General features: G+C 35.1%; 2 protein-coding genes across 2 annotated transcripts; both read left to right on the top strand.

The window, feature by feature from the left end:
* Positions 1-1,337: 1,337 nt before the first annotated feature.
* On the top strand, positions 1,338-5,324 carry LOC132199717 (transient receptor potential cation channel protein painless-like). The gene is made up of 4 exons (XM_059624654.1): positions 1,338-1,597; positions 2,212-2,987; positions 3,306-3,964; positions 4,297-5,324. Exons 1-4 carry the CDS (start codon positions 1,493-1,495, stop codon positions 5,271-5,273), a joined length of 2,517 nt encoding a protein of 838 aa, XP_059480637.1. The 5' UTR covers positions 1,338-1,492; the 3' UTR covers positions 5,274-5,324.
* A 635-nt stretch (positions 5,325-5,959) lies between these two features.
* Positions 5,960-10,830, top strand: LOC132199703 (transient receptor potential cation channel protein painless-like). Its single transcript, XM_059624629.1, has 3 exons — positions 5,960-6,115; positions 7,419-7,579; positions 8,400-10,830. Exons 2-3 carry the CDS (start codon positions 7,421-7,423, stop codon positions 10,554-10,556), a joined length of 2,316 nt encoding a protein of 771 aa, XP_059480612.1. The 5' UTR covers positions 5,960-6,115; positions 7,419-7,420; the 3' UTR covers positions 10,557-10,830.
* The last annotated feature ends 2,099 nt before the right edge of the window (positions 10,831-12,929 follow it).

Below are 12,929 nucleotides of genomic sequence, written 5' to 3'. Positions count from 1 at the left end.
TCCTAGAATATTTAAATCAAAGCTGCATCCATTATTATTATTATTTTTTAATCTCTGTTTATGAGGTAGGATCTGATAAAGATTGTTTTAAATTATAAATGATCCTGTGAGAGTTGGTAATGCAAAATGTGTGTTCTTCCTGGGGCAAAAATTAACATTACTTAAAAATTTGAGTTGTCGGCACGATTTTTTTGCACGTTGCATAAAATCTTGTCCAACCTTGAGGCTGCAAACAATTAAATGCAAATCTCAGCCTTCCTGCAAAAACACCACCACACAAGTCGACAACCCACACACTTCAAAGCTTCAATGCTTGCAAAAAGTATGTACTTTGCTGAAGTGCTCAAGGCGTGTTTTTTTTTATTGTTTGAAAGCACTCGCAAGCCGGTGTGTGCTATTAAAAATTTTTGGCTCATGTTTCGATCAAAAACATTGCCCGCTATAGACATTGTTTTAATTTCCATTAGTTTGGGTGAGCTGGCTGAGTCACTGGCTGGATGCTAAGTAAGTGGGGCTGAAATTGAAAGAAGGCATCGCTTTTCTCATTCAGCACACAACGCACTCCTCTATCAAAGACACTCGGTCCATGCCTCTGATGGTGCGTCGATACTTTTATATTTTACTGCCCAGCCTCCCGAGAGCCGATCTCAAAAGCAATAAGCCCGTTTGAAAGACACTGTGTCTTAATCAGATGCGTTTTGCTCACGTGTGCGTAGAATGAAATGGTGAGGAGAATTACTTGGATGCAAAAGATGCTGCCGTAAAAGGACATCTGCTGTCATAAAATAATTTCAGTGGGCGGCGAGAGCCTGATTTCAACTTTCTTGCGCTACTTTTCTCGTTTAAAACTTGACTTTGACAGCCTGATTAATTCATTTTCCATACAATATCAGACCAGTGGCAGCATTAGTAAAAGGAAGTAATTAATTTACTCTTGATATCTTGGCAGTTGAGTTTATTGCGCAATAAATCACTTTTTGTAATTAAAAATAAAATCGGCTAAGCAAAAATAATTTTAAATTCAATTCCATTCCTAACCAACTTTTAAAACAAAGTATCACATCTTAACATTTTGGCTTTAATTGTAATGATGAAGATTTAGTTTCAGAATTATTATTTTAAATTATAACTTTTTTTAATCTGCTGCTATGATAGTAAATAAAAATTTTGAGCTTACCTTTTGTTAATTACTTTTTTTGATTCAATGTGATAAGAAATTTCAGAATGATATGCAAAGGGAGTAGCCTCTATTTATGTTTGTTATTTAATTATCATTTTCCTCGTTCTTACAATGGATGCCTTGTCGCTGCCGCGGTTCGCGGTGTCCCTCGGTTGTTTGCCCAACTTATCAGCACAATATTTTTGTTATCACCTCACTCGCTTAGAGACTTACTCTGCTCACATCACACTCATCTGCTAGGATTTTGGGCAGAGATGCATTGTGCGTCTCTGGAAAACAACAATAGGCAACCAACCTTTCCAGGAGAGCCTCATGCGCGAAGAAAAATCATTGCACAAGTTGCTCATGGACCGCCCTGCCAAGAGCATCACAGAGCTGACCGAGCGCACCCTCAATCTCTACTGGGCCAGTAGAACTGTGAGTTGCCATTAGAATGAAAGAGATTTTCTCAAAAAGTAACCTTAACTATTTCAAAGAGTGTTAACTAAATTTCAATTAAATTTTTAATGTCGATCATAAAAATATCAAAAGGGCCACATTCAAATAATTAAAATGAAACATTTATAAGAATTGATACAGATTAAAAAATAAATTATATTATTAATTAAATTGCATTATGGATTATTAACTGATATTAAGAATTTAAAACTGTAAGTTGAAAATATTTAATATATTTCATTAGAACGATTTAATTTTGCTTTTACATCGTTTTTAATTAAATAAAATTTAATTTAGTATTTTTGTATGTACAATTAACCCCATATTAAACTCATTATGTGCAAAGAATACTGCAAATCTTTCACCTGGGTTCTGCTGGGTCCTGCTAGAATATAAAAACATTTAATTTCTATTTAATTCTAAAAATTATTCAGATCAAGAATGGAAATAAAATCTTATTTTTATGATCCAACGTCTAAGACAAAATTTATAACTTTAATAAAAAATTAATTAATTTGATTATAAGTAAAAATTGGCATAACTCTAAAAAATTCATGATTATTTTCGTTTTTTTATTTTTTATTATCAATTAGGGCAACCACAAACTCGCCTTAACCCTTCTGAAGCGGGGTGCTGATCCTCTGGTTTGTCATCCGGACAGCGGTGAAGGCCCTCTCCACGCTGCCGCCTACCACGGCCACTTCAAAGTGGTCGAAGCCCTGCTGGAAAATGGCTCCGGCCCCAATTTCAAGACGGCCTTTCCCGCGGAGGAAACAGCCATGCACATTATCCTCCGCAACGGCAGTCCCTCCAAGTCCTTGTGGACCAAAGCCCGCGAGGAAAAGTGTTTTCGCAGCCTCCTCGCCGCGCCTAATTTTAACGTGGATATTTGCGACGGCTCCGGGATGACTTTGGTTCACCTGGCGGCCAAACTCGGCCTGTGGAACTTTGTCGAAATGCTGCTCGAACATCAACCCAACCTGGACATTCACATCGAAGGCGAGACGGCGCGCGATCTGATATTGACAAACAGTGGGCGCGAGTGGACGAATTTGCCGCGACGGAAATCGGTCAGCCAGATCATAACAGAGCAGCAACTTTTACTCAATTACCTCCGAGATAAAAACGAAAAAGATTTCATTGAGCTGCTGCAGCATTTGGTCGGAGGGAGGATGAGCAAAGTGGATTTGCAGATTTGCCTGAAGACGGCTTGCAGTTACGGCTGCTTGAATGCGGTACAGAATTTGCTGCACTTTGGAGCTGATCCGAATGATTTTGTTTACGAGCCACCAGTGATTATCGCAGCCAAGCTCGGACACGCAAACCTGTTGGAAACTCTTTTAGAGACAAAGAAGGTCGTTTTAAATAGGTATGCTTTTAAAAAGTGCTTTATGAAAAAAAATGTATAATTAATACATTTTTTTTTTTAATTTTATTTTTTATTTTTAAAATTGCTTACGGGCATTGAAAGTGGGTATTTTTTTCTTTCATAATTGCTTTCAATGTATTTGTGCAGATTATTACATAAAAATTTAAATTCTGAAAGTAATTTTTTGAGCCACAATAAGACCTCTGCACATTTAAAGTGTCTTCAATATCTTCTTTTTAGAGGAGAGGTGATTTTTTTAAGTTATTTTATTTTAATTATTTCTATTCGTTTTAATAATTTTAGATTTTTTTTTGTTAGATGCGACCATCCCTTGTGGCAAAGAGGCCCTTTGCACTTAGCTGTAATCTCGGCCGCAACGTCCTCCAACCCTGACTTCACTCGCTGCATCCAACTTTTATTAGACAAAAAGTACGGACTGGACGTGAACAGTGTCGACTTTCGCGGAAACACAGCCCTCCACTACGCAGCAAAAAGCACGCGGCAGGACTTGGCGCGTCTCATTTTGCAAACCGGGTGCAACATTTTCGTCTGCAACCAGCACGGCGAGCCTGGATTTTTAAACGTGTCCATCAATGATGTCCAAAATTACATGGATGGTTTCATTGCCCAAAGAGGCTTCACGGAGAAAAACCACAGCCTGGAATTGGACTATCAGTTTTTAAAGCAAAAAGAGACGCAGAGTTTGGAAATGCAACCTATGCTGTTACTAAGCAGATCCAAAGTGCATAGGGTGTTGCTGAAACACCCTTTGATCACTTCGTTTTTGCACCTTAAGTGGCAGAAACTTAAGTGGTTTTTCTACCTGAAGTTCTTGGCCTACTTTCTGTTCACGGTTTCGCTGTCGTTGCACATTTATCATTATGTGCAGTTCATCCCCAGTAGTCCTGATTCGCCATACAGATTAGCGGCCAACTCTAGACACAATTACGTCAGATGGATCAGCGTTCTTTTGCTTGGTAATTATAAATATTCCAAGAAAACGCTTTTAATTAAAATAAGACATATTAATTGAAAAAATATCCGGCTTTGCTTTAGATGTAAATTTAGGCGGATTGCTAAATTTGTCATAATTTTACTATTTCTCTGTTTATTTCACTGCTTTTATGGAAAAACATATCACCAACTAAAATGGATAAAATTAGCTGAATATTTTAAAAGCCGATTTGGGAGCATAATATAAATTATTAAAATTGCTCTTAGGTAAATAATTTTAAATTTTTCAAAATTAAATTTCACAAAACTCGAAATCTATTTTTATTAAAATTAAATTTTGTTGTATGATTTTCAGCGATATTCATTTTTGGCGAGGTTTTGGAGGCATCCGTTTCGATAAAAAAGTACCTGAACAGTTATGAGAATTGCCTTAAAATGGTTCTCATCGCTCTCTCGATGGTGCTCCTGTTCACCGAGATCAACCACTACGCGCACCAGGTCATCTCCACTGCCACCATCATTTGCGCCTACACAGAGTTGGCCCTGCTGATCGGCACGCACCCACGCTTCGCCACCTACATCAACATGTTCCTCCGCGTCTCACGTAACTTCATCGGTTTCTTTTTCCTCTTCAGCTTTCTAATTTTCGCCTTTGCTTTTTCTTTTTTCGTCCTTTTCCACGATTGCGAAAACAAAGAGGAAAATTGCAAATTTTTCACCACTTTGGGTGGCTCGATTTTTAAAACCGTCATTATGCTTTCGGGTGAAATGGAGGCGGAAAATTTGGAAACAAATCTTTTTGGCTATATTTTATTTCTGGTTTTTGTCCTTTTCGTGCCCATTTGTTTGCTGAACCTGATGACCGGTTTGGCCGTGAGCGACATCGCCGCCATCAGGGAAGAGGCGGAAATCGGTCTGGTCGCCGCCAAGGTAGAGTTGTACGCCAACATTGAGTCAGTCCTACTGGGTAGGACCTTCCGAGGACTCAGGTGCAACCCTTTACTCTGTTGTCTGAACTGCGACTGTTTCATGGAGCGCAAAATCCGTTTGCTGGGATATTCCTTATCGGATAACAAACTAGTTTGGTTTTTGGATTTAGACAATAAAATGGAACCGGATTCAAACGAGATTACTTGGTTTTCAAAAATCGTGCCTGCTTCACTGAAAAAGTATCGAAGAATGGAGTGGTTGGCCATTGTGGAGGAGGCCCAGAATATTGTTCTGGCAAGGAACAACAGCGAGCAAGAGATCAGCGCGATTGCTGCTTTGGAAAGAAAGATAGATGATATGAATAAATTATTAAAAGAGCTTGCTGAAACTGTCAAAAATTGAAAATGACTTAATTTGTAATAATTAGAACCTGTGATACAATACATTTAACGATTTAACTAAACACAATGAGATTTTATTTAAATAAATTTTACCTCACGACTGCGCAATTAATTACGAAAATCGAGCATGAAATTTATATTTTAATTAACAACTCTTTCTCCAGGTGCTGGACAATTTTCTGGGATGCGAAAAATTTGACTTAAAAATTACCGCAAAGTGTTAATTATAAAAGTAAATATAAATATAACTAAATAACTCAACATAAAATCTTGGTTAATATTAATCGCTTTTAAATTATTTATTAATTATCGCTAAATATCAATCCTTTATAAAAAAAAAATAAAATTTTCTTAAAGTCCCTCTCATCCTTTAGTGAGACTAAAAACTGCTAATAACCATTTTCAACATATAATTTATCAGTTAATAAATATTAAAACATTCGAAATTGATACTCGCGTTTAAAGGTTGAAATGATTTTCTGTCGATTTCAATGTAATATTGGCACCTAAAACTGTGCATTGCGATCTGATTGCGATATATGAGATTTTAAAATTCGACGATGACATTTTTCAATTTTTTTAATTTACCATGCTTCGCTGGATTCTCTAAAATGTCTTTCGTTCTGATGCACACGTACATATTATTGGCGCACCTCTTTTAGTTAGTATCAGAAGAAACAGAGCGATCATGATAACATCATGAGCACCCGGCGGCGTCGTATAGTCCAGCTTCAAGTACATAATGTGTACAAAAAAATTGATTCATACTTTTCAACTCGCCATCAGCTTTGACGCAGAGTTTCATCCGTGAACATCTCCGAGGCAGCTTTCAGAAATCCAGGAGTAAGATTTTCATTGTTTCATTACTTGAAATTTTCACTTGAACTTTTATTACTGAAATAAATTTGCATAAATTTATATCACTACTTAAAGGCAGAATTTTCGACTGTATAGCATCTGTAGTATTTCAATTCAACTTATTAAATTCAAAATAAGCAATGCCAGTTATAGCGGCATAAATACTTTATACTTTCAACAAACTTACTATTCTTGAATTTTATTATAAAACAAAACTTAAATTTATATTAAGTATAGTGCCGTTAAAGAGAACATTCAGAAAATATACAAGTTTTTGACTGTTTAATATAGACTGTTGCATAGATGGATGCGCTCAGCAATTTTGCACTCGCGCTCACTGGCAACAGTGCGCTCGCGCTCAACATTTTGAAAATGGTGCGCTCTCGCTCTGCGCTCGCGCTCAAATTTTTAAAAAGTCTTGCGCTCACGCTTTGCGATTAAAAATATTTTTCTTTTAGAAAAAGTGCGACTTTAAGAAAAAATTTTCAAAAAAAAAAACCCATCGGCGCAATTGGAAATGATTAAGTTGAACTGAAATTTCCAAATTTTGAAGGTTTTGATCTAAAAACACTGTCTTTGGTTACAATTTTTGATCAAATATGAGAATTTTTAATATTGTTTTGAGCGCAAAATGAGCGCTGCGCTCAGCGACAAATGCGCTCGCGCTCTGCGCTCTCGCTCACGATTTTGGAAATCGTGCGATCGCGCCCACGCTCAGAGCGCGAGCGCAGAGTGCAGAGCGGAGAGCGCGCTCAGCCCAACTATGGACTGTTGCCTTCTTCTTATTTGTATTTTTGCAAAAATAAACAGCTCATATATGTAGATAGGCTTAATAAAAATAAAATAAATAAGAAAATCTCAATTTGAGTTTCTTTCTTTCAATCGAATTTAAGCCTCTAAACTGGAGTGCCCTCTTATATTTGGCAAATTTGTTTAGACAGATAAGTGACAAAATCTACACAGATATCATATATCAATAATTACATTTTTGGGTAAGAAAATGACGCTGATAATGACGAAGACCATCATGAAGAGGTACTTGCATTATCATACAAGTGTCCTATTTAATTTATAAATATATGTCTATATTCAAAATGTTGTGAAAGCAAAATGAAAAATAATAATGCATTTATTAGCACTATGAGAAATATAAAATAGTAATAATAATAGTAATAAGCATCTCGTGGCCACGTCTGTTTCAAGATAATTTGAGTAATTGAAGGTGTAACAAAAGCTATTACATGAAACTCTAATACAAGTTTTACTTTTTTACTTCCAAATTATTTAGATATGGCTGGAGGCTCTGGAAAAATTGCAGGCAGACTGAAAACATTTAGCTTCGGGCAAAAGATACTAAACTTCTTCAACATGGATTGGAGGGATGCAGACATTCGCGAGACAGACCTCTGCATTGATGAATCGAGTGGGTGCACCGACAGACTTACCAATGTAAGATTCATATTTACTATAATAATAATCGTTATTATAACGCACGTTTAAAATTATTAGTTAATTTATATAAATACAATTATTTATTAATACAATAAATAATATTAGGCAAATTAAATTTAACTCAAATTAATTAAATTAATTAACACACATGAAGAAGATAAAATGCACAAAAAGAGCTTTTATTATGTCATATTATCAGACTTCAGAAAAGTGCCTTGAACTTAATGATACATTCTGAGAAGATCTAATTAAATTAAGTTTTATGAAGTTTAATGACAAAACTTATTTAAAAAAGTTTAATCATATTCCAATTTTTGAATTTAGAATTTAGATACATGCCACATATTTTTCAATAGTTCATCTAATGTGCGTACTTTGCCATTTTAGCAACAAGACTGATTACAAGTGCAAAATCGAAGTTGAAATCCATCCAAATCACAATATTTATATTCCAAAAAAGATTCAAGCTTAAAATGTTTGTAAAAAAAAAATTATCAATTTTTTTTTCAATTTCAGACTTTCTTGACCTATAATAAAAAAGTATTAATAACATACATAATAATTATGAATCATCTCTAACCATCAATTTCGCAGATATGATTAACATTTATGCGACTACAAATCGTGAGATATAAATCTCTAATGCGAGAAAACATTTTACAAATTTATAGTGGCTGTAGGCCCTTCTACACGTAATAGATTGTATTGATATTTTTATTTATTATTATTTTTAAAGTCAGGTAAAAAATCTTCTAATGCTTATTTCTGCAATCTCAAGATTAATTGGATTTTTTTCATTTTTGGACCCTTTTTGTAGGATGAAGGGACAAGATCGGAGTTGGCGAGCAAGAATGCGCAGGGAATGCACCCAAGCATAGAATCCATCGAAAAATCTCAAGTGCTGAAATCATTATTAACTACAATTTGGTGTGAGAATACCGTTACAAATGACAAAGAAGAAGCCTTTGAAAAATGGCTTCTGGAAAATGATTCTTCCTTTGAGGTCAACATGACATATGCATACTCAGGAAAAACTCTTTTAGAGTACGCGATGGATCACCAGCTCCCGAGAATGGCAAAGACCTTGATTGATCGTGGTGCCGACCTGAACAAGCAGGTCCTTTTGAACGCAATCAGAGCTGGAGAGCAGTACTTCAATTTGATTTTACGTGCTGCTGGCGGATCCTTGGACATCACACAAAAATTTAAATTCGAAAAAACTATTCTCCACTATGCCGTCCACACAGACAATGCGAATTCCAGCGTGAACGTGGTCGAATCGATTTTGGAATTGGTAGAGAAAAAGATTGTTAACCCCAAGGACGTCAAGAAATGGATTGATCAAAAAGACACGTTCGGTTTGACAGCCCTTCACTATGCGGCCAAGAGGGGCCTCAATGGCATCGTTGAGGTCTTGCTGAAGAAAAAGGCTAACATTTTTGCCCCGGACTTAAATAAAGTCCCAGTTATACTCTCTATTCGTCCAGAGATCATCATGAAACACCTAGACGAGCAAATCCACTACAACTTCAACGAGTTCTCAAATGAGGAGCACACTCTCGAATTTGATTTTAACTTCTTAAAAGTCCCTAAGAAAAATCAAAAGTCTCTGAAGGCAGCCAGCAAAGAAATGCACTCATGTGTGAATATGGACGTTGCAAAGGATACGACAAAAGATATTGATGAAAAAGACAAATCCGAAAACGAAATGCAACCATTGCAGTGGATGGTGGATTCGGAGAGCCACAGAATTTTGCTGCAACACCCCATCATCAAGGCCTTTTTGTATATCAAGTGGAACCGACTTTTCTGGTTCTACTGGCTGAACTTTGCTTTTTACTTCGCATTTGCCTTCTTTTTCTTCATATTTATCATCAGCATCGATTTCAAGAACTTTAACAATGAAGGGATGGTGATTGCTAAAAATCAAACCGAAAGTGTTGCATTTCCGCAGGAAAACTTTGATTACCGCTACTACACGCTGATGGTGCTTACCGTTTTCTTTGCCCTACGCGAATTATTCCAAATTGTTTTTCTGGGAAAAAATTACTTTTTAAATTTGGAAAATTGGCTGGAAATGACGATTATCGTAATGATCATGTGTCTGCTGCACTCGCCGTTCACCAAATGGTTGGCCTCCACACTTTGCCTGTTGATTTGCATCGAGATGGTCCTCCTAATAAGTCGCCACCCCTGCATGGCCATTTACATCCGCATGTTCTTTCAAGTGGCTTTAAATTTCACGAAATTTTTCTTATGGTACACGTTTCTCATTGCTGCTTTTGCTTTTTCATTTTACATCGTGTTTCCATATAAGTGTACTTCAGAAGATGGGAAAGAAAAATGCAAAGACTTTTTCAACACGTTGCCCAACTCGATATTTAAAACGATGATTATGATCAGCGGTGAATTTGAAACTGGAGAAATGGAATTCAATCACGCGTCAGTAGCAAGCCATGTGATTTTTCTTTCATTCTTGTTTTTGATCTCCATCGTGATGGTAAACTTACTGAATGGGTTGGCTGTCAGTGACACACAACAGATCTTAAACAAAGCCGATCTCATTTACTGCGTGTCACAAGTGAAATTTTTCTTCGACATTGAGTCCTTCCTCGGCTATTTAAAATGTTTCTGTCGGTCATTCGTACAGAGTATGGGTACAAAAATTATACTGCTCGATAATTTGTTAGGAAACGAAAACAATGTTATAACTGTCTACCTTAGCGATAATTATAAAGTGAAGCCTGATTTAAGATATATTAGCAGAGATGATGGTTTTTTGGGTTTTATCGGCGCGAAAATTCCTTTTGAATTTCAATTTGGTAGCACTTTCAAATCTATTGTTAGTGAGGCCTTGATAGTAAAGCAGAAAAGCATGGAAGATGATAAGTATGCTCAAATTCTAACGGAACTAAAGAAACAAGAGGCAAGATTATTGGACAAAATCGAAAAGATGATCCGAGACGATCTGTAATTTTCAGTTGCGACCATAATCAGAGTACTATCGCAATAGCGCTACTTTTTAAAGAGATTATTGAAATTGCAAAAATGATGCTGTTCTATGCGATCACTTTCAATCCATTTTCGATTGTGAAAAGTGATTTTTATGCTTCATCTAATCTGGGAAGCAAAATGTTTCAAACTAATTTAGCAGAAAAATTATCTTATTTTAAAAATATTTTTTATGTATTTCATTACAAATTACAATATGCTTCATATAATAAGTTTTATGTACAATAAAAATACTACCAGTCAATAACTTGATTCTTTTTATTATAATATTGAACACTCTTACTACAATCAGCAGATTTAATTCACGACTGATTCACTAAAACCGTAAAAATTTGTTTCTTAAAAATGTTTTATATTTATTTGAAAGAAACTTTCTCAAATTATCTCGTTATTATTTTAATATTTAAAAAGTAACTACGCTTCTATAAGTATTCTTTTAGATTTTGGATTTTTTTTTTTGGAAATTAAATTCACTGCTTAAATCGTCAGAGTTTCTACAATTTTTCCTAAACAAGAAACCGTCCTTTTTCTTGATTAATTGTAATTTGGGAATCAGCAAGTTTTAATTTGTTTCGCAATGGCGAAATTGGCGAAACAATTCATAACGTAAATAATTTTCATTTTTTTTTTATTCGCTTAAATTAAAAAGTTTGAGCGCTTTTTCAGTGCGCTCGTCAGCCTTGGTATTCTTATTCTATGCAATCAGCAGCTATTCAGCAGTAATTACAATACACTCTGACGTAGAATTTAAGTAATTATAAGATTGCGAATTTTGTTATATTGAAATATAATATTAGTTGATATTGAGCCTCGCATTCTAAAACATCCTTTTCAGTTGCAATGCCTATTTCGATTGAGACACCAGATAAAAATCTAATGCTAAAGACTTTAAGACTTTATAGTTTTGCGTCGCTGATTTTCACGACTTAGACTTAAATAAAACCATGAAAAGGTGTGTTTGTGTTATACGCGCCAAATTTCATTAAAAGTCTGAGCACCACAGTCACCGCAACTTCCTTCCACACGCCTCCACCCATCATGCAGAATTCAATTTTTGCCACATTGGCAGCGAAAAGTGGAATGTGTAGAGATGGGAAACGTATGCATAATACGTCAAAGCAAAATAATGAATTTTGCAAGAAATGTCAGTCTATTAAATTTCAATACGTAAAAAAATAAGACCAGCTAGAATTTCATGAAATTTACAATTTTGTAATTTTTTCAGCAAATTGAATAATGGGGACAATTAAAGTTGCAATCTTTTATTTTTTTGCTGAATATGGTCAGTTTCATTAAATTGTTGATAATATTATACATATTAAAAATCTTTAATTCCGTTTCCAGGCTGTTATGTAGCTGATTTGAAAACAGTGATAATAGCAGAGGTTGCTTTAATCCTTCTTATTTAATATGGTATATGTTTGAAATTTTATTTTTATGTCTATTTAAATTTGTTAGACCTTTTCAATGTGTAGACGTTCTATTAAATTACATCTAGTTTCTTATTATTACGTTACATGATGTGGATTAAGAAGCTAGATAGAGTAAGGAAAAAGGTTTAATTTATATTTTTCAACCAGAATCAGCAATATTATATATTTCAATCCCGAATATTAAAATATTTTTGAAATATATAGTGTTGTTAAATATAATATCTGCATAGCCCTTAATGTTTTATTGCATAAAATTATGGATTATGGCCAAATGCCAACCTGCGATTTTTGTCCTTCGTTAGAATGAAAATAAGATACCTCAATAATAGAACACTTTCTTCTTATGCCTTCACACAGAAGTGGTTTTTGTTCGCGGTAGCTGCTTCACATTGCGAACAAGCGGAAAGTAGCTTTTTATTATCCGCCAGAGGTCTGCTGTGACTGGAGCACAGACGCTTGAGTTTCATCTCAGCGTCTCGCAAAATGAGGCGCTGCAGATGCTGTGTTGGTTTCGAGCGTTTATTATGCAAGCCCGGCGCCAAATTTTGCGCAAGCCAAACATTTTACTTTCAAATAAAAGGATGATTTTTGTTTTCGTATAAAATTGAATCTTTGAAGTTTTTTGAAATTTTCAGTATTGTGAGCTTGTTCATTTAATTTATATTTTATTTAATTATAATTATCACAGAAAAAAATAAAAAATGTGAAATTAAAATATGAATTTCTTGTCTAGCAAAGCGCATAAATTTTCTTGTATTTAGTCACAAGGGTCGAATTGGACCTAATTAATTCTGAGTAGATGAAATTTAAGTGATAAGCGAATAAAATGCGCCCTTCACCATAGCAATCTAATATTACATCAAGTTATCCTCAGCATCACATTACTTTCAACGAGTAGCATT

Source organism: Neocloeon triangulifer, unplaced genomic scaffold (genome assembly GCF_031216515.1).
Source record: "Neocloeon triangulifer isolate White Clay Creek 2 clone unplaced genomic scaffold, ASM3121651v1 ptg000014l, whole genome shotgun sequence".
Taxonomy (NCBI): Eukaryota; Metazoa; Arthropoda; class Insecta; order Ephemeroptera; family Baetidae; genus Neocloeon; species Neocloeon triangulifer.
The sequence above is the reverse complement of the archived record's forward strand: the minus strand, read 5'-3'. Positions and strand labels throughout refer to the sequence as shown.